Source organism: Streptopelia decaocto (genome assembly GCF_964273445.1).
Source record: "Streptopelia decaocto genome assembly, chromosome: 5".
Taxonomy (NCBI): Eukaryota; Metazoa; Chordata; class Aves; order Columbiformes; family Columbidae; genus Streptopelia; species Streptopelia decaocto.
The window spans coordinates 49,765,035-49,785,822 of record NC_138659.1 but is presented as its reverse complement, the minus strand read 5'-3'; the positions used below and the strand labels follow the sequence as shown (position 1 = coordinate 49,785,822).

The following is a 20,788-nucleotide window of genomic DNA, read 5'->3' as shown; positions in this document are numbered from 1 at the left end:
TGAAGCCCTCCTGTATTTTCTTACTCAGTTATGAGTTACCACTGTCTGATGTGCTGAGCAGATGTCTCACAAAAAAGCAGGTTATGATAGGGTCAGCTGGCCCAATTTGATCTGCTCTAGGGAGCCATTAGCTGAAAATTTTACTTTCTGAAAAAAAGTGTTTTCCTGTAATGAGCGTCTCATTTCTACTATAGTTAAATTTGGATGTAACTGTTAGATTCTACCAGTTGTGTTAATGAAGAATGTAGGGGAGAAAATGGGCTAACTTTCTAATGGTACTTAACTGAAAGTATAATAGTCTGTCCAAGTGGTCAGTAGAAAATGGGCTATATGACTAGTATGAAAAAAGTTGTGATAAGAGGTAGTATTGCTGTATTAAAAGGATTTAATGTTTGGAGCCTTGTGTAACTTGAATGAGCACGTGGCACTCGCGTGTGTGTTAGACTGCATGTACATTTCTGTCAAAGAAAAGGGAGAGAATGGAGCGAAGTCACAGTGTAGTTAATGATTAGTTGTCAATAACATAGCTAACATGGAAGTGAAGTCTGAATGCTGTATTCCTCTAAGCTGTCATGAACTAATTACAGCAAGAGAACAAAACCAAAAGCTCTTCAGTGTTTCAGTTCTTGATATTTAAAAATAGTTGTGTTAAATGGCTTGATGGAACCTAATTTCAGAGCTCATTTGCTTCTTGTGGTGTCTTCTGTGTTACTGTAATTACATACTGTGATATCTTGCAAAACTTCTTTCCTGTTTAAGTGTGGAATTGCAAGCTGCATTTGAATATCATACCTTATTGCTAAATCTTGTGGCTATTTGAAATGCTATTTCTGTCATTAGTGTCAACAGACTCTGAAGAGCTGCACTACAGCTTCAATGAGCAGGGCACAGTGGCTTGATTTCCTTAATACTATGTTCCTTTGTCTTAATGAGTAGCTATCAGTCCATATTTATTAATAGCAATTGCTTCTTGAATGACAATGCAAATACAAGGCTGATAATTACTTTGATTGTGAGGCCCTAAAAGAATAAATGTTTTGTCCTCTCCTGTTGTCATTAAGAGTGAAAGGTGTTTTGCGGTGTTGGCACCTCTCCTTAATGACACTGTATCGGTTACTGTACGTGGGATTTGTCAAACATCCCCTACACTAGAAGACTGCATGACTTCTGAGAAACCGTGGTGTAGGGTTACTGGTTACTTTCTTGTTCAAATAAATACAATAAATACTCTTGTGTTTTAAACTGTAAAGGTGAAGAGTGATCAGTTTGCTTGCAGTGATTTAAGTAGTAAAGTTAAGAATAAATCTAGCCTTTTCTTAAGTATGTTGCCATACAGACAGAAACTAATTGGCAAGTTTTGTCTGACTTTCTACAGAGTGGAGAATGCCTGTACCAAACTTGTTCAGGCAGCCCAAATGCTGCAAGCAGATCCTTATTCAGTACCAGCTCGTGACTATCTAATTGATGGATCAAGAGGCATCCTGTCTGGAACATCAGACTTACTTCTGACATTTGATGAAGCAGAGGTAGGAATCCCAACATGGTTGACATAGGTATCTGCACAATAGTATTATTAATTCAAATATCCACCTAACTGAATTAGCCGTTGAATAGATGAATGTGTTTTTGTTCATTTTATCTTTATTGGAAGTGTATTTTGCATTCCTTTCTGTCAGAAGAAGCTCAGGCTTGTTGCTCTGTTTTGCTAAGAGTATCTTTGTAAGACAAAGATAGTTTAGATGTTGCCTGTGATTACTCCTTAGAAAGGCCAGATCCCATCAACCCTGTCTTGCATTTTGCAGACACTTTTCTGTATTCCCTTCACCAGTCCCCTTACTGATTCTTATATTCTCTGTATCCCTTCCTTGAAAAGCCTTAGGCCACTTCCTAATGTGTCTGACTGACTCTTCAGCTGTGGCAATTTAACTGGCCTTGGAGCATGGGAGGTAATGTTGTCCAACCTCAGATGGACAAAAAAGCTGGAGTTGCAAGGAAACTTAAAGGAGGTTTTGAGTGTCTTGTATTAGAAAAGGCTTTTGTTACAGATCTTACTCTTGTGATCCTGTTTCTGGGAATGTGAAATCCTACTCATTTCTAAGTACCAAGTATTAGTCTACCATGAGGAAAGGAAGCACAAACTTATAAATGCTGATGTTAATTTTAAATTTTACCTGTTCAACAATCTGTTAATATATGAAATTATGTTATTCTTCTTGCTGGTCTGAGTAGTTTAACATGGCATCCTTATTTCTTATTTAACCAGCTCATGGTACTGTTAGCACGTTCCTCTGAAATTAGGAGAATGCTATGGGATTTCTCTGTGGCACTTGTGGTTACGCATTATTATAAGTGGTTTTGAATAGATACTATGAAGTGTTATAGGGCAGAATTGCAAGGAAGTTAATAGCTTTTAATCTACCTGGTTCCAGTGTTTAGGAAATGAGTTGACTTATGCGGAGTTACTGCTTCATTGAACTAGTCTCTGATAATTGCATGTTAACCAAAAGAAAAATATTAGTTGGCAATGACTGACTTTTCACAAAAAAATTCCAAACGTGACTTGTCTCTATCCTACGTTTTGAGATAAGCTAACATTGGGACAAAACTGAAATGAGTTTTAGAGGAAACTGAGCCGTTCTAGGGGCTTAACACTGCATGTGACGGATACGAATTAAATGTTAGTTAACTCATTCCGCAAGGAGAATTGTATGTAGTGTTGTCAGAAACAAGTGGTTCAGGAGCTTAGAAGAAAAACTGATAGAGAACTCTGGTTTGCAATCAAGTATGAACTGAAAATTAAGCTGAGGCAGGTGTCCAGGGATAAAGTAGGGTTTCCACAGATTTTTTTTTTGAAAGCTTAATATGTTTGGTCTACCTTTCCCTCTGGAATGCTGGATAATGGTTTATCCATATGTAAACATGTATTTCCTCTGAAAGCTGAGTCTGCTTTCTATGTAGTTTTGCTATATGATTTAAGTCAAATATTTTTTAGTAATGAAATTGGAATGCAAAACTTCAAGTATGCTAGCATACTTAAATTCACTTCCATATAATGTGTTTTCTCAATGCTATCCTTCATTTATCATGCAAATTGATAACACTGTAGTAGGATTTTGCATTTCTGAGTAGTAGAATGATGATTACATATTGGTTTTGTCTATGTAGCACTCTTGAATAATGACACTGTGGGTAATTTAATCAGTATCCCAGACCTTTGCCCATATGTCAAGTTAGCAAATGCTATACATTTTCTGTTCTAATAATAGGCTTAACTTCTAATTCAAGTGTAACTTCGCTTCATCTAATTAATGATGGAATGTTCCTTTTTCAGGTCCGTAAAATCATCCGTGTCTGCAAAGGAATATTGGAATATCTGACGGTGGCAGAAGTAGTAGAGACTATGGAAGATTTGGTTACATACACAAAGAATCTAGGGCCAGGTTTGGTTTGCTACAGCCTATCATAAACATATGAAGTACAGTCTCTTCCACTACCTTTTTCCCCCTCCAGCACCTTCCTCACCCAAGTTTGAACTGTGTCGACAATGTTAAAGCAGTTGCTTTAAAAGTGTCTGTTGGAAAGAGTTTTACACTAGAGGTTGAATGATGATTATTTTCTGATTCACATTCTCTCTTAAGAATGCAGAGGAGTCAAGATGTTGGCAAATGATATGTATGGTACTTTTCCTACATTATATCACAGAATCACAGAATGTTAGGGATTGGAAGAGACCTTGAAAAATCATGTAGTCTAATCCCTCTGCCAGAGCAGGAACACCCAGATGAAGTTATACAGGAAGACATCCAAGCAGGTTTTGAAAGCATGCATTAGTAAGAGCAAAACCAAAAAATTGAAAAAGCTGTGTTATTAGGCACTCACAGCTATAAAGTCCACTAAGCAGATAAAAAGTCTGTACTAACTGAGATGGTGAGGCCTATTAGGAGTTTTTTTGAGTAGTATAAGCTATATATTGTATATTAACATCTTAAGGAGGTTGTGGAAATAGCTGTCTTGCAGTATAATACAAAAGTACAGCTGTTACAAAATTGTTTTTGTTCATTATTTGATGTTCCTTCACTAATTGTTACTTCACCATGTTAAGGCATACTTTCACTGGTGGAAGTAAGCAATTGGTAAGTGAAGCCTTGGGTTGCTATAGAGAAAATCTACCATTAATCTCTGTCATCTACTACTCAAAATGCTTTAGTTTCAGCAAGCATGAAGTAGTTTAGGTATTTAACAGAAGTATTCTATAAAATCTAGATGTTGTGGTGGTGATCTAGGAAGATGTTGGAATTTAAGTTACATTGGACTAAAGAATGCTTATATAAACAGAATGAGAATCTAGTTTGTACTCTCTATATAAATAAGAATACATACGTAGTGTAAGAATAAGGAGCTCATAGATTAAATGGCTAGCAGCTCTCAGATAGCAGAGTATGTTTGTAGATTATCCTGTTTTTATTTAACATCTGTATACCCTGTTTCTAGATGTGAAAATCTTTAAGTTCCATATGAAGGTATAGTGTTCTCTAAACTTTTGTCCTGTGAGAAGTTACCTTAAACTAAATAGATTTTGCCTTATTTTGAACAGGAAAAGAAGCAAAATTACTCTCTTTGGCTCAATCACGAGCATTTGGGACTTTTCATTGAACTTCACAGACATAATTTGCTGTTATGTGTGTATGACAGAGGTTAGAGGTGTTAGGCAAGTGTCTTAATTTCTTAGTGAGATACAGGCTTGTACCTTTATTGCAAATAACTTTCTCTAAACTCATGCTGTTCTGAATAAATAGTTAACCTTGTACTTCTGACATGCTCTAGAAGCACTGTCTTTGCCTGAACTAAATGCTGCTTGATGCAGCCCACACCCACAAAAATTTTTATGCCTCTTGTCCTTCTTCCCTTCAGCTAAAACAATGGGCATCTGAACTTTATGTGAACACTAACAAGAATATGAGCATGGAGAGAACAAAATTGCCTGTTTAGGCTTGTGTCCTTTGAAAGGAAAGGTGGTTCTGTATAAGTTACCCCCCTATGCTGTCACTTTGGGGATTCTGCTACTTTTTAGTGTTGTAATTAAAGCTCATTTAACACTTCTGTTGTGTTCTGCCTAAGATGCTAACCAGCAGAAAAGTTATTCTGCCAGAGAGCATACAGCTTTCTTCCAGTTTTCTCCTCTCTAGGAGAAAGAGAGAGTGGGACCACAACAGTACCAATTTAAATCAGCCTAAATTCTTAGGAAGCTGTGTCTAAAATTTCAACATGTGCTGTGTGGTGAACGTCACAAGTCTTAGCCATTGAAAATATATTTGCTCTAGAATAAATTTAATTCTTTATACATCTTTAGAGCACAGAAATGTTTCTAGCAGAACTGAAGTATAAATAAATACAATTCTTGAACTCTGGAGGAACCTCAAGGCAACCAACCAAAAAAACCCCAATATTTACTTTTTTCTGTCACTCACAATTAAAGCTTTGATCAAGTCTTAACAGGAAAAATCTCCAAAAACCAAAAAACCTGTAAATTAGCTTCCAGAGTTCAGGAAGTGGCTTAATGTCTGAAAGTAGTGATTTCAGGTATTTTCCTATTTTATTGATGGGATTTTAAATCATTATTTTTGAGGATTCCATTCTACTTTGCATAGTGGCTAGATTTTGAATCAGTGGCTTCTCTGAAGCATCTGGAATGTGTTTTAAGTAACAGCTGCTAATACTAAGTTTTAAACTTCAATATAGTTGTCATAATGCATTACACTTTGTTCTTATTTAGAAAACTCAACTGTTGCAAATTAGGCTTAATATTACTGTTCTTTATTATGACTATGTTCAATTACTTTAATCTTTAGGAATGACAAAGATGGCCAAAATGATTGATGAGAGGCAACAGGAGTTAACTCATCAGGAACATAGGGTTATGCTGGTAAACTCCATGAATACTGTGAAGGAGCTATTGCCAGTACTTATTTCAGGTATTTTCAGCTTTAATTTCTAATATCACTCTGAATTGCTGTCTATTTTGAGCTGGAGTTCCAATGTCTCATGTTTATTAAAAATAACAGCCTTGACTGATTGCAAATAACTGTGCTTCTTGTATTAAAACTGCAATCTCTTTGAGATAAAATGGTCCATGCAAAATAAAATGTACAACTTCTGCATTAATGCAATAGGTCACCTTAAGCACTGATAGTATCTTGCCTGTACCTTTTTCTAATCTATGGTATTGTCACAGCTATGAAGATTTTTGTAACGACAAAAAATTCTAAAAGCCAGGGAATAGAAGAGGCATTGAAAAATCGCAATTTCACAGTAGAGAAAATGAGTGCTGAGATAAATGAAATAATCCGTGTATTACAACTCACTTCCTGGGATGAAGATGCATGGGCGAGCAAGGTATGTTTCACACCTATATTTATATATGGAAGTCTAATTTTTATCTGCTGTGGTGTATGCTTTACAAACCTGGGGTTTTGAGACTGTTGAAATATGTATTTATGCATCAGTTTTGTAACACTGTAATCACATAATGTAATCTCTTCAAGGTCAAAGAACATCTTCAGAGATGATACTATTAATGTATAATTCAAAATTAGCTTTCTCTCAATTAGCTAGGTTAAAGGAGTGGAACATTTGAAGATGGCTCAGTGGCTACATAATAATATTTGACAGAGGGAAGTTAGGTAAAAGTTGGTTTTATACATTAAACTGGTCTTGTAGTTAGGCATTCGTAAGTGAGATTACCTGACATTTTTCTCCTAGATACTGTGAGAAAAGATAGGTTGTTGTCACATTCCTTGTACAAAAGGCCTAAAGTTGAGAAATTTTAGTCAATTTTGGGGATCCCTCCTTGAATGCTTCCTTTTCCCCCTGCCCCATTTTTAGTCTGGATGTGAGAGTAAATTTCAGGTGTTTGTATTGTCTCAAAGAAATACATGTTGGATTGAACAACCTTTCTGTGTAAGTGTGGTGTTGGTGAAGCTGGCACATGGATGGTTTTGGTTCCTTACAACTTGGCATTAAGCTGAGCAAGTGACTGCAGCCACTTACCTGGAGTTAAGTGGTGCTCTTTGGTGATACCCCCTGAAGATACTGATGTGTCTAGCAGAACATAAAGCAGCTCTGACAGATGGAATTGTAAAAGTGTTATTATTGTGGGCTTACAAATACAAGTAACTGTGTAACTGAAATTCCTACCAGTTTTTTTCTACCTTAAAATAAATTGCTGAAGGGATTTCTTTTTTTTAAGGGTTAGTGCTCTGAGCAATGAGTAACTGTAAATGTATTTAAAGAAAATATTGAGACCTGAAGCCAGACTTATTAACAAATGAAATCCTGCAGAAAATCTAACATTGACGTAATCTAGGCATTAAAATCACTTTGGCCTATATTGTTTGGCACTTGACCCTTAGTTTGCATTTTGAGTTATTTTGTCACTATCACTTCCTTATTATGACTACTTTATGCATCTTTGTTTTTGTTCTCCTGTTTCTTACCCTTTTCTCACCTTTAGAAGGTAAGCTTTCTTCCACACCCTACACCTCTACCTTGTACTAAAACCAAAGAAGCATGTCTGTGGGATTTTGTGCTGTGTGCAGACTGTGTGCTGTGCAACTTTTGTGTGCCAGCTGTGACACCACACTTATGTATATACACAAAGCAGTTTTAAAAGGATCTTAATAGCTCTGTCTAGCTACGTGTAGAGTTGGCTGTCACTAAAAGAATGGGAATTGCAAGCTGAACTGCATTAAGACTGTCTTTGAGTCTGATTAGAGTTTGCCCAAGATTTCAGAGCACATTCTTGCTGAATGCTTTTGTGTTAATTTATGTTACTAGTCTCTGTAGCTACAAATAAAGGGTCCAGTCATGCAGGAACAAGCTTTCTGCATGCCCAGAAAGCTTTATTAAATCAGGAGTTTTGTCTGTTCCAGAGTATTTCACCAGCAGCCTTCTTTCAGTTCAGATGGTTCATGTTCTTCAGGTCTAGGCCTAAAACTTCAGTTATATGTGTGTGTTTTTTCATTTCAGTTTTATTTTTGGATTTGAGCATTCCCATATTTTATGAAATCAAATACAGTTTTGTTTTATTTTACAGGAAAAAAAAAAATCGAAATTTGTGGTAAAAAATGCACTGTTGCAAAAAGTTGGCAGTTTAGCCTTAGGAAATTCTTACTTCTCTTGCTTGTGAGGCAGAGTAGTAAAGGTTTTTATTAAGAAAGTAGTTGGTGTATTAGCAGTATTTCCAAAAATAAAATATTGGTCATTGTGTGTAATAATACGTAAGTATGTTTTGTGGACTAGTATAATCAAAGTATCATTCTTTTCTGAGTTGAGAACTCCTTAACCGTATTTTGTTTTTTGAACTAATATACCTGACAATTTGGAACTGTAGCACTGGGCATTAACCAAATAGTTACCACAAAGAGTGAGTTTGAGCTGAAAAATGCAGTGGGATGAAGAAGCAGGAACTAGTTTGCTAATGGCCACTTACTACAGACCTTTTCCTGTATTTGGATGTATGGTTGATTCGTTATTTTTTCTGAGAGGGAATAGCTCTAGTTCTACATGAGATTACTGTTGCAGGCATTTTGTACCTGGTGGTCAGGGGGAAGATATTTTCCCCATGCTTTTCTGGAGTTAAGCTGTGTTTGGGGATGCACAGCCTTGAATTTTTTCCTGTGTAGAACATGCTACTGTTGATGCTAAAGTTTATTTTATGTTTATTATTCCATGTTGAATTGTTTATGTGTTGAAATATCACAAAATCTACCTAGAGATAGTAGGGAATGCATGAGTGTTTGGAGCCAGCGTTGTAGGCCTTTTTTGTAAACTATTTTGTTGGTCTTTCTAGACTCTGAGATGCATGTTACTGTTATTGGATTGCAATAATCTCTACTTGCACCAGCAGTGGATATTTAAAAACAGTGTGCTGATTTAAAATTGAAATACTGAGCAAATACTGATCTCTAACAAAATCTTGGCGGGGAGGGAGGGAAGTATTTATTCCTTCAATTCACCCTCAATTCATAGCTTTTTACCTTCTTTTTTCCATGAACTTTTCATTTTACAGAGGAGTTTAGCTGTCTCTTTTATGGTTTTAGTGTTTATTTTTAAATAAACGTGAAGCAATACTCAATTCAAACATCTTCCATTTCCATAGAAATGGAGGGAGTTAAAAGTTGTAGGAAGCTGAGGAGTATCCAGTGTCTTGCAGGACTGAGCCCTGGCTGGTGACTAAGCCAGCTATTCTGCCAGAAGGCTGGGTTTGCCTGTTTCCTTCCAGATTGCCTTCTTTGGTAATGAAATGCAGATATTGCTGGACTGGACCACTTTATTGAGTCAGAGGTTGTGTTTTATATTCAACTAGAGATTGTGTAGTATTTATTTTGCTCCTTTTCAAAGCAGTACCAATGCCACCCGCTCCATGAATCATCTCAAAATTCTTGGTAGTGGCAGAAGTGATGCATAAAGGTATCTTGAATAAGGGCTCATTTTCTTTAGGAACCGATTTGCAAAAAGCCAATTTGCTCTTTTCCCTTCAGACAATATTGCCCTGGTTGTTTAACTTGATTAACTTGTTTATCTCTTCTGAAAAGATAAAGCGCTGCTTTTGTTAATGACATTCCTTTTGTCAACAGGGAAACTGTGGGGAGAATTTTTTTTTTCTGATAAAACTACTCTATATGAAACTTTTTTTGCGGGATAGTTGTAGGACTTTTTATTTTCTTGCTTTCAACTGATATTCTGCTGGCAAACCCCAAAGAGTAAAATTTGAAACATATTATAGTTAGCTGTTTAGGAGGGAACAAGGCAGTTAAACAGCTCCAGAAATCAGGAGTATCAAGACACTTTCAAGCAGTAAGACCTAGAGCAAGTTGTGCTGCTTTGTTTAAATTGAATAGTTCTGCTTTTGTTTTCCTGCTTAATAGCCTGAACTGGTGGCAAAGTCCAGACATTTCAGGATTGCTTCACCTTTGTCTCTTGTCAGGTATCTGACACTCGGCACAACTGTAGCAGAAAAAAGCACAGTACCAACAAACCGAGTTAGGGACATGTTCTAGTTTCCTATTTAAAAATTGCTCATCTCATTACAATGAAAACTCCTTATTGGGCTAAAACTGCAAGGGATTCCTTGCTGTGACAGTTTGAGCTGTGAAGTGGGAAATCTGTGCTTTAAGAGCAGTTGTTCTGGAATACTACACTAGGATTCCACCAGGTTTTTTAAATAGGAAAAGGGAACAGTGTTTTGTGAACATGAGTACGGAGCTACACAGGATAGGACAATTACACTGTAGAGCAATGCAGTTATAGAGCCTTCATACGATAGGACAGATGGATCCTGTTATTGCTGAGGTAGTGCTAGCAATTACAAAATCATGAGTGTAAAAGCTAAAATACCTGTAACTTTGTGTCACCCCCATATAAGACTTTAGGCTCAGAGGCTTTTACAGAGTTTGGCTGAAACAGCAACTCTGCAGGCAGCTGAGACAATGCAAAAGCCTGTGTTAGTAAAAAGGGAGGAGTGTTAGTAAAAAGGGAGGGGCAAAGATGGTTTTCCCAACACTCTGCTTTCCTCAGCCATCCCACACCTATCATCTCATCAACACACTAAACAACATCTGTTGCCTTTTAAAAAATTCAGTTAGCTTTTTGTTTCAAGTTATTTCTGAGTAGCCAGGCCTGCAGTAGACCACGCATTCCAAATGAAAGTACCTTCAGCCCATATATAAAACAGAAAACTGTAACACGTACCTTCATTCACAGTTGGTAATGTTTTTATCTAGATTTGAATATTTAAGTAATTATTTTCTTGTCATATATTAAATGCACAGTTCTCAAGCTATAGAGAAGATGAATTTCAAAGCTGGATATCCTACGCTTTTGAAGTTTTTTCATCAGGTCCTGACCTAAGCTCCTAGACAGTTTCTAGATTTGAGAACCAACATTCCAAGTGAATATGATTCTGCTTTTGGTGTTCTCTCTCAGGCTGTGATTCCAGAGCCCTTAAAAATGTCCAGGAGAGTGTTGCATGACCTTTTGGAAAGCTGGTTGCTGAATTGTATTATAGCACCTTATGAACAACGGTCAGACCAACATGCCTGAATAAAACTTGCTTAAGTGCCAAAATGTTTACAGTGATGTATCTTTAAGACTAAGCACCCAGAATGAACAACTCCAGAAAAATGTGGCAGTTCTTAAGTGTTGTCAGGATATCACATGCTGTTCTAGATACTGATTGCTGATGCTAGTGGGCTCCTCTTCACAAGAGTTGGCCATTGACAGTCCAATTCTGTTAAGTGTGGAAGCCAGGCTTCTTTTTGTCATCTGTATCATGAGATGTTAGGTGCATTTCAAATTATTTCCATGACATGTGTGGTAGAAAGCTATTTTGGCTTTTTCCCAACTTTCTACTTAGGGTACTTACTCTTTTTACTGTCTCTCCATTTGCATAGGATAGAAAACTTGTGGCCTCTAGTGGAGAGATGACACATGAACAATTAACAGAGTCTGCAGAGAAATGAGAACTAGATGGTTTTATCTCCTCTGGTCAAAGAGGTGTTGATAACAGCAGCATAATAGTCAAATAAGCAACTTCTCTGATGCTCCTGGCAGAGAATTTCGGAGCTTAAAACAACCACATGTGAATAGATGTATTTGTCTCCAAAGACCTTCAACTCCATATCTGAGAATTCCAGGAATTAGCTGGCAGTTTGTTTTTGTGCAAATAGCAGCAGTTTGACTTTAAGCATCAGAGCAGGTGAAAAATGCAGAAGTGAAACCTCTTACACAGAAGTACATAGTAGAATTTAGTGGGCCATTTTTATTTTTGGAAAGTTTAATCTCATTGTTTCAACTTCTCTACATGCCCTGATGTACATGAAGGAAAAAATGGAACTAACGCCAAGATGTGTGCTTCTTAGAGCTCTGACTTGAGAAATTAAACCACTGGTAAATAAAGAAATAGAAAAATCACTAAAATTGCATGCATATTTTCTGCATTTTGAGTGAAATGAAAATGTCTGTCTTAATTGGAAATAAATGATTATGACCTGCTAGTTTGAAAATGGGTTTGAAGCTGCTTATATGGGCCTGTTTCTGTAAGTAGACTGTGCTTCCTAGAACTTCTGTCTGCTTTGGCTGTGTTGACTATTTGTGCTTTGACTTTTTTTTTTTGAGAATCATTTTGGTGGTTTCTCTTTTGTAAAGGACACTGAAGCCATGAAAAGAGCTTTAGCCTTAATAGATTCAAAGATGAACCAGGCAAAAGGTTGGCTGAGAGATCCAAATGCACCGCCAGGTAATAGTAAAAAAAATAACACTAGTAGAAACAAAACCTCATAAATTGCATTGATCAGTATTTGACTGCAGTAGTTGCTAATACTTAAAATCCCCCCTTTTGTATTTATTTCTGTGTAACTTTAGACTTGTATAACAGTAATTCTTGACATGCAATTTTTAATATGGAAGTCTACCATAAATACCGTAGCTACACTCACCTTTACTTATATAAAGTTTTTGCCTTTGTATGCATCTTTAAAGCAAATAAAACCAAATAGAGGCCTGTTCCATTTGGACTTTGAAAGATTTCTTCTGAAATTGAAGCCAAAATAAAAGTTGTAGAAGTTGGAAGTGAATTGTTATCTGTGAAGCTGCTGGTTTTTCTATTTCTGACCTTATTCCTTTTGCCACAGTCAATTTCAGAAACCTCAAAGTTATTTTCAATGCCTTCTGTCATTGACACTGGCAATTAATGAAAAAAAAACTATTTAAAATTCAGTAGCTAAGGTCAAATGCAAATATAATTGTAGAACTTACTGCAAATCAGATTTTACTGGTTGTGTTTCTTTGAACTAACCTCATAAAATGTTTGTCATCTGAGTATTCCTTATGGTAGGACTTTTGAGCCAATTTCATTATTATAATTTCATGGAGGAACCAGTACTTCGTGGGTACTGGCACTTCCATTATCCCTAATGCTGGAGGGGGTGGGATCAGGGTGGGTTGCAAGTAAAAGCAATGTTGTTCTTCCATCTTCTTTAGCCTAAATCAAGGCACATTTGCATCTGGCTGAAGGCTACATGAACCTTGCCACGTTATTCGTTCCCTTCTTAGCCTGAATTACAGATTCTATAAATGAAGTATTTATAGAAATTAAACTATGATAACAGAATGATTAAGTGACTTTAAATACATGGTGTGCATTAAGGCTATGCTATATTGTTTCAGAAATACTGTCCCATTATAATTATCACATTTGGTGTATATCTTATAGTTTTTTATAAATGTGTTTTCGTGGCTGAACCTAATGCAATGAATGTGGTGGGGCATGGTGAGACTAGCGGTTTACTTGTACATGTTTTATTAACTAACTCTGCATCTTAGGAGATGCTGGTGAGCAAGCAATAAGACAGATCCTTGATGAAGCTGGAAAAGCAGGAGAACTGTGTGCAGGCAAAGAACGCAGAGAGATTTTGGGAACATGCAAAACGCTGGGCCAGATAACTGATCAGCTGGCTGACCTCCGAGCTAGGTAAATCTATTGCTTTCAATGGACAGTTTTCCAGTACTATTAAAACAGTTTTTCTGAACTTGCAGTGGTCACTACCTTACCTGTAGGAGAGCAGGCCAATAGCTGTATTTTGCCTTTTTTACTTCAGTCTCTTCTGATAAGAAAAATGTTTTATTACACAAAATCTTAAATATATAACATGATGAGCAAAATTGCTCCAGTAGATAATTTGGAATGTCTTTAATGTCAAACACATAACCTTCCTCCTAATTAGGCAGAAATGAAGTTTTCATCTCCAGTGTTGTCTGTTCTCCAAATAGGATATATACCTCTGACTGTAAGGTACATGGTTACTCTAGTTTTCAGGTGTTTATTTGGGTATTAGACCGCAAGCAGTAGAAGTCGTTTCAGTCACTGATAGATTCTACTGAACTTCGTATACATTTATTGCATAGAGTTTTATTTAACCAGAGCCCTTCATCAGTTTTCTGAAGAATTACTGTATCTCTTGCAATAATTGCTGGGAATGCTCATAATCAGATTTTGTTGGCTCTTAATTAGAAAAGAGCTTTGTTCAGTCTTGAGCTGACTCTGTGATCCTCTTCTCTTCTTGGGCAGAGGACAGGGTGCTACCCCCATGGCCATGCAGAAGGCGCAGCAGGTGTCACAGGGTCTGGATTTGCTCACTGCAAAAGTGGAGAATGCAGCCCGCAAATTGGAGGCCATGACAAACTCTAAGCAGGCAATTGCTAAGAAGATTGATGCTGCTCAGGTACCACTAATGTTTTCATAAATACTTCAGAACATGATTACATTACTGCTGTTAGAGCTGTTACACTAAACTATTGCAGTTGTTTCCAAACACAACACAGCTACTGGTTAGGAAGAACATGTAGTAGCTACTTGCTTTTATATAGAAAAATCCAAAATTCAGTAATTTATAGGGTGCTGTGAATTTTGCTACAGCTTAGGACCTTTTTTTTGGTAGTTTTGCTAGCATTGCTAAAAATGTCAAGGTTGGGAAATTAAAATGAGGAAGAACCTTAAATTTGGACATAAACTGGTCTTCCTGAAGAAAAGAGTAGAAGAGTTTCAGACTGCACAGATTTACCTGTGGGTAAAACCAGAGCCCTTTCCTTGGGTTTGGCTTTACGAGTGGAGTTCAGGATTTACAACTTTCATGTTCGTGACAAAACCAAAACAATGTTATTGAACTGCTTTTTCCTTTTAGTCAATCTTATATTTTTGTAACCATTAAAATCTGCCTCAGTGGTCAGCCTATTACCTGGTGATGATGATGGTCATCAAATAATGAATCTTCTATATATACCTTAATTAAATGTGTGTATATGTATATAATTTTTTATATATACACATGAGTATTATCTACATATCCAAGGAAATTTTAAAAAAGCTCGTTAGTAAGAGCTCTGTAAAGAATGCCACATGGTGCACAAGAGCGTATCTGTTTTCATTTTTCTTCAGAAAGCCAGATCATGAGTCTTTAAAGCTGCTACTTAAATTTTACTTCTGAAAATACTGCTGGCAAATATTGGGGAGGGAGAGAATGTAAGATATTTGGGCACACTTCATCTAGTTTGACATCTTTTTCAAAACAGAAAATGTGCTAGACAGTAGTAGTTTTCATGGTATCTAATACATGTTTTCTGTTAAATCAAGTTTTGAAAGCTGTATTGACTTATATTTTTATTTAAAAGCCTCTGTAGAAATAATACTGTTTATCTTCACTCATACATAACTTATTTCTGTTAAGAATTGGCTTGCGGATCCTAATGGGGGCAGTGAAGGAGAAGAACATATTCGGGGAATTATGGCTGAAGCAAGGAAAGTTGCCGAATTATGTGAGGAGCCTAAAGAAAGAGATGATATCCTTCGTTCTTTGGGGGAAATCTCTGCTTTGACAGCTAAGCTATCAGATCTGCGGCGACAGTACGTATTACTTCTATCGCTGTTTATTTGAATGACTTCTCTTTGCAGTTCAAAATGCTGAGTGAAATCAGAATATTGCGGATTATTTGGGGAATATATTTTCCTCCAAGAAGTGGCAATGGTCATCTTATGCTTCTAAGTTTCTATCCTGCATCTGGTAAAAACCGAATGCGAAGAATTGTTCCATTCCTTGGCAGGGATGAGAAGCTAACTTTTTAACACCATTAAAAAAAAAATCTAATTTATAAAATATGGTATCCTTTTTAATGCTTCAGCCTAATGATTTCTGTTCCACAGCCCAACTTCCATTTCCTTTCTCCAAAGGAAAAAAAAGAGTAACTAGAGTTGTATTATCTAGAAAATATTTTCTTTCTACTGCCTATGGAATATTTGACAGGCAAACCGAAGCTAGAAGTGAGCTCCTTTGTACTGTCAAAGCACTTCAAAGGAATGAAATTAGGTTTGTTTATACAGGCAAATGTCATTATTGTTTTTTACTAAATAGTTTACTAAATGGCGGGGTGGTATATCTGGCATTTCAATCAGTGTTCTAACCTGTAACTGCAAACTATATAAAACCTTTCAGAAAACCATGTTAATTTGGGTTCAGTGCTCAGCTGCAAATGATATGTCTATATCAGTTTTGCGAAAAGGATACTTGAGAATGGAAGAGAAGAGAAAGTTATTGTATAGTGATCTTCATCTGTGGCCAGTTGCAATATGGAGATAAATATTTTTCTTCATTAGTTAGACACTTTAATAATTTTTTTTTTCTTGAGAAGCAGCTGCTGCAGGTCTTAATGTGCTACCACTTTTCAAGTTTATATATAGCCTTGGATCTGCTACTTACTGTTCTGCTTGTAATCTATGTGACGTTATTGCAGTTGCTCATAAGACAGCCATGAGTCTGGGAAATCAAAGTCGTACATCAGTATTATCAATGACAGTGCCGGGCCTTCCCCCGCCTCAGTGCTGCGTTGAACAAATGTGATATCCAGGTGCAAGGTAGAGGAGTATGAGGTGTGGATTTATGGGTGATAAATCTGCATTATTTGCTCTGAGGCTCAATTATCCAGTTTAACCTTATTTAAAATGAAGTGCCTTTCTGATGAATTTGGGACTAGCTCTAAGTGATCTTTATATGATTATACTTTTTTTCAATCCTCAGTGGGAAAGGTGACTCTCCTGAGGCCCGTACATTGGCTAAGCAAATAGCTACAGCGCTTCAGAATTTACAGTCTAAAACAAACAGGGCTGTAGCAAATACAAGGCCAGTTAAAGCAGCTGTCCATTTGGAGGGCAAGATCGAGCAAGCCCAGAGGTGGATAGACAATCCTACAGTTGCTGATCGGGGAGTGGGTAAGTGTTTCTGTGTGCTCTTCCCCCCGCAGCTTTATGGTTTAACATGTATAATTGTTATGACTGAAACTACTGCTCCTGGGATGCTGAGGATGCACAGAATTGTTTCACTGATGTGGAGTTTGTGACTAGAGGTTTATAGCTAAGTCCTGGCTGCGATACTACAGAGTTGAGCTGGCCCATGATTCTTTGTCTTCTGGAAAGAGCAACTTTGGCAAAGAATAGGAGAATGTGTGCTGTAGAACACACTTTAGACTGCTCCTTGCTCTTATTATCGTGCAAATATAGTATCCAAATTTGAATTTATACCTACTTCAGCAAATTTAGTAATTAAGTCTGTCAGAGAAGAGAAAAACATTAATAAACTTGACCTAAAAATAAAACATCTTGTATGGTTTCTGGGTTATCTGAGGGGAAAGCTACTTAATCAAAGAGAAAGCTGATCAGAGAATCCAAGCATGCTGTCAGTGGGGATACCATTATGGTTCAGGAGCTGCTCTACTCAGAGCTTATTGTAAACCGTTTCTGAAATTTCTTGTTTAGCTTTTTCTGATGCTGTTGCAAGTAGGGTGGATGAGGCTTGAAAACTGGATTCCGTAGAATTTTCCATAGCAGTTAAATCTGAGCAGTGCAACTGATAATGACAAGTGGAAATGTGCCTTATAAGTAGTATTACAGCAGACCTCTAATACCTCTTTTTCACACTTTCCGTGTCTGTCAAGATAACTCCTATTGTGTGAATAACCAATGACAGATCCTTGAATTAAAGATTTAGTGATGTTAATAGCTTTGACACTTGGTGAAGTGCAAATGTATATGCAATATTTTAAATAGAGTAGTGGAGTTCGGTGTTTTTGACACTTTTTGATGAGCAAACTGCATGTTGAATGAGATGTTTTTGCAGTGGCTGAAAACCATCCTAATTTTAATGTTTCTCTTGAACATGGTAACCTGAGAGGTGGTTGACTCAAAGAAGCACAAAACCTAAACCTAATTTTAAAAATTTTTAATCCAAAAGAAACAAAGGGAACTAAAATCCTACTTGAAGTCTGTCAGTGCCTAGTTAATCCTGAGACTTGCATACCTACTGAAAGCTTGCTGAAGGAACTGAAGTTTCTCAGCACTGCATATATAGTACAGAATTTAATCAACTGCTGTAGTAATACAGACAATAGAAAATTATGTAGAGATTGAAGATGTTCCATGTCCCATAACATTGATGTTTCCAGTTTAATGAAGAAAAATTCTAGTTGTAACATGATGTTGTTGTTGTTGTTGTTGTTGTTCAATTTTTTCATTTAAATGTCTTTCACTTGCACTAACCCTTGGCAGATTGCCTATGGCAAAGGTATATTAAGAACATAAATCAGATATGGGCTCTCTTCAGTCTGGACAGTGCTTCTGGTAAAACTTGGCATGATATTTTCAGTGCTATGATAATGTGTTATTACTCTGCAATAGTAACAACCGTGTCACAAGTAACTCGTTGTGTTTGCAGTTGTCCTAGGATAGTGCTTCAGCACAAACTGAATTTTGAAGTAACAAGGAAGAACATGTATTTTATTTTATAAACATGTGAACCACTTCAGTGGTGTTAGCTTCTACAAATATTTACATGCAATCATATTTTGAATTATTTTAGCCAAGCCATGGCTAAAGTAGTTGTAATTTGCAGATACAAACTAGGCAAGATGTATTGAAATACTAAACTGGAGTGCAAATTGTTCTTGCTCGGCTGCAATTAACTTACGCAAAACAACAAGTAAAAAATACCTTGGCACAGTCCAGCAGGATCAAGCTTAATTACACTAATAAGCTTTCAAAAATGATGATGGCAGTGCTGAGTGATTCTTGGATAGTCAGGTCCTATGACAACTTCTTTCTAAGTAGTTTTGAGCTTGATCATGAACTTGGATCACTCGTGTGTTAGCTCTGGCTTAAAAACTTCTTCAGTAGGTCTTCAAGGGACTTAAAATACAATTACATATTTTAAAAGAAGAATACTATTGTATTGAGGAGCATGTTCTTGTGAAAGAACAGGAAGCTTCTGTAAATAAATGAAATAAATCGTCCACACTAAAAATACATTTTTTTTACAGAAAAAATTTCAACACACTGTGGAGGCCGTGTAAGGATTTCTTCCCCCTCCCCATCCTGGACACTTGATACTTCTTACCCATGATTTCTGGAATCCTGGGGAGAGGGTGTTCTGCTTTTTTTGGCTTTGTTTTCTACTTGACTTTTCTCCTCCGCTTCCTTCTCATCTTCTAATGACTTCTAATAATGTGAAGATGAATTGCAGTACTTGGAATTTGCAGGTGCTTTCTACTGGAATCAACAGATGATTTCTGTAGGAATATCTGACAGCTTGTAATGTTTAACTTCTGTCAGGCCACTCTAGTTAAAAAGGATGCATCTCTAGCCAGAGTTGCTGCAATAAGCAAAAAGAAACTGAGTTGAATTCCTCTATGGGTTTGAACTGCAATTGCGTAATGATAAACTGCAGAAGATCCTTTCCACTGCCCAGAAAGGTGTTCTTGAAAACCCAAGAATTCTGAAATGTCACTTCATAGGTCATCTGTTTTTATGCTTTCAATTTTTTCTTCCACTGTATGTTAATGCAATGTGACTTCTTCCCCTATAGGCCAGGCAGCAATTCGGGGTCTGGTCGCAGAAGGCCGTCGTTTAGCCAATGTCATGATGGGACCTTATCGTCAAGACCTGCTTGCCAAATGTGACCGTGTGGACCAGCTGGCTGCTCAGCTGGCTGACCTTGCAGCGAGAGGGGAGGGAGAGTCTCCTCAGGCCAGGGCAATTGCTGCTCAGCTCCAGGACTCACTGAAGGTAAAAATCTGCTCTTGTGCAGTGAGATGCAAGGTATGCTGAAGTATTTGCACTTCTCTGATAAGGTGCTTGTGTGTGGAAGGTATCAATAAAAGCAAAAAGTGCAGCAAAATAAACCCTGTTCGTTTAGCTGAGAAGCTTAAAGCAAACTTTCTACGAAGTTCTTGATACCATGCCATAGGGATTAATTCCAAATGAACAATTTAGAAGTAAAAACGAAGTCTCATTTTAAAATAGTATGCTGGCGTTGCAAATTTGAGGGGCAAGGTCTCAAATTGTACTATTCATAACTTCTGATGGTCCTTCAAGGAGTGGTATGTAACCTTCTGGCATTTCAAATTATGTAAAAAGTGATTAATTTATCATGCTTTTAAGATAATTTTATCTTAATGGCTGCCATTGTAATGGGCTGTTTTTTTTAAGAAGAGGTTTTATGGATTTGCATCCCTACAAACTTAATATTCCTGTATTGTGTGCTAATAATTTTTCTTCTTTTAAGGATCTTAAAACACGGATGCAAGAGGCAATGACCCAAGAGGTTTCTGATATTTTTAGTGACACCACAACTCCTATTAAATTGCTAGCAGTAGCAGCCACTGCTCCTTCCGATGCTCCCAATAGAGAAGAGGCAAGTATACCCAGGTGGTCTTTTGCCTATGTGATGCTTCAGTTATTTTTAATTTTACCTGAATTGGCATTTTGAAAAATGAATCAGTATTTTTTTTCTCAGGTTTGTGATACATGCTTATTAATTCTGACAGCATAATGACTGTTGTGCAAATTTCTCTGGACTGTTTAAGATTGCAAATTTTGCTGCATGTGCGTGGAAACTGTATTGTCCTGACTTTGGTAAATGGCAAAGATTTCTCCCTGTGATGTTTGTACCATGTTGCCTTCAGCATGCTAAAAATTATTGTGCAAAAATCACTGGTACACTAGTCAGTGGATTGTGTATCTCAACATTATATAACCTGATTAAAATAGTCAAAATTTGTGCCAAGACTGATCAACAGATTTAACCTGTTCTCTTGCTGTATGTTTACTGGCTGCATGTGGAGTATCTAAAGCTCTGTGGCTGGCAGCTCTGTTTGCCTGGTTGATCTGAACGTGATCAAAATGATTCCCAAG

General features: G+C 36.9%; 1 protein-coding gene across 3 annotated transcripts in view; it reads left to right on the top strand.

The window, feature by feature from the left end:
- Positions 1-20,788, top strand: part of VCL (vinculin) — a 57,829-nt gene that overhangs the window by 23,877 nt on the left and 13,164 nt on the right. For 2 of the 3 annotated variants that reach the window (XM_082053031.1, XM_082053032.1), the window contains exons 3-13: positions 1,376-1,526; positions 3,332-3,440; positions 5,850-5,972; positions 6,233-6,393; positions 12,205-12,295; positions 13,381-13,528; positions 14,126-14,279; positions 15,282-15,457; positions 16,626-16,816; positions 19,461-19,660; positions 20,160-20,288. In XM_082053031.1, the coding sequence (XP_081909157.1) occupies positions 1,376-1,526; positions 3,332-3,440; positions 5,850-5,972; positions 6,233-6,393; positions 12,205-12,295; positions 13,381-13,528; positions 14,126-14,279; positions 15,282-15,457; positions 16,626-16,816; positions 19,461-19,660; positions 20,160-20,288 (1,633 nt within the window). Of the gene's footprint in view, positions 1-1,375; positions 1,527-3,331; positions 3,441-5,849; positions 5,973-6,232; positions 6,394-12,201; positions 12,296-13,380; positions 13,529-14,125; positions 14,280-15,281; positions 15,458-16,625; positions 16,817-19,460; positions 19,661-20,159; positions 20,289-20,788 lie in introns of all 3 variants that reach the window. The other variant, XM_082053030.1, reaches the window with a different exon arrangement.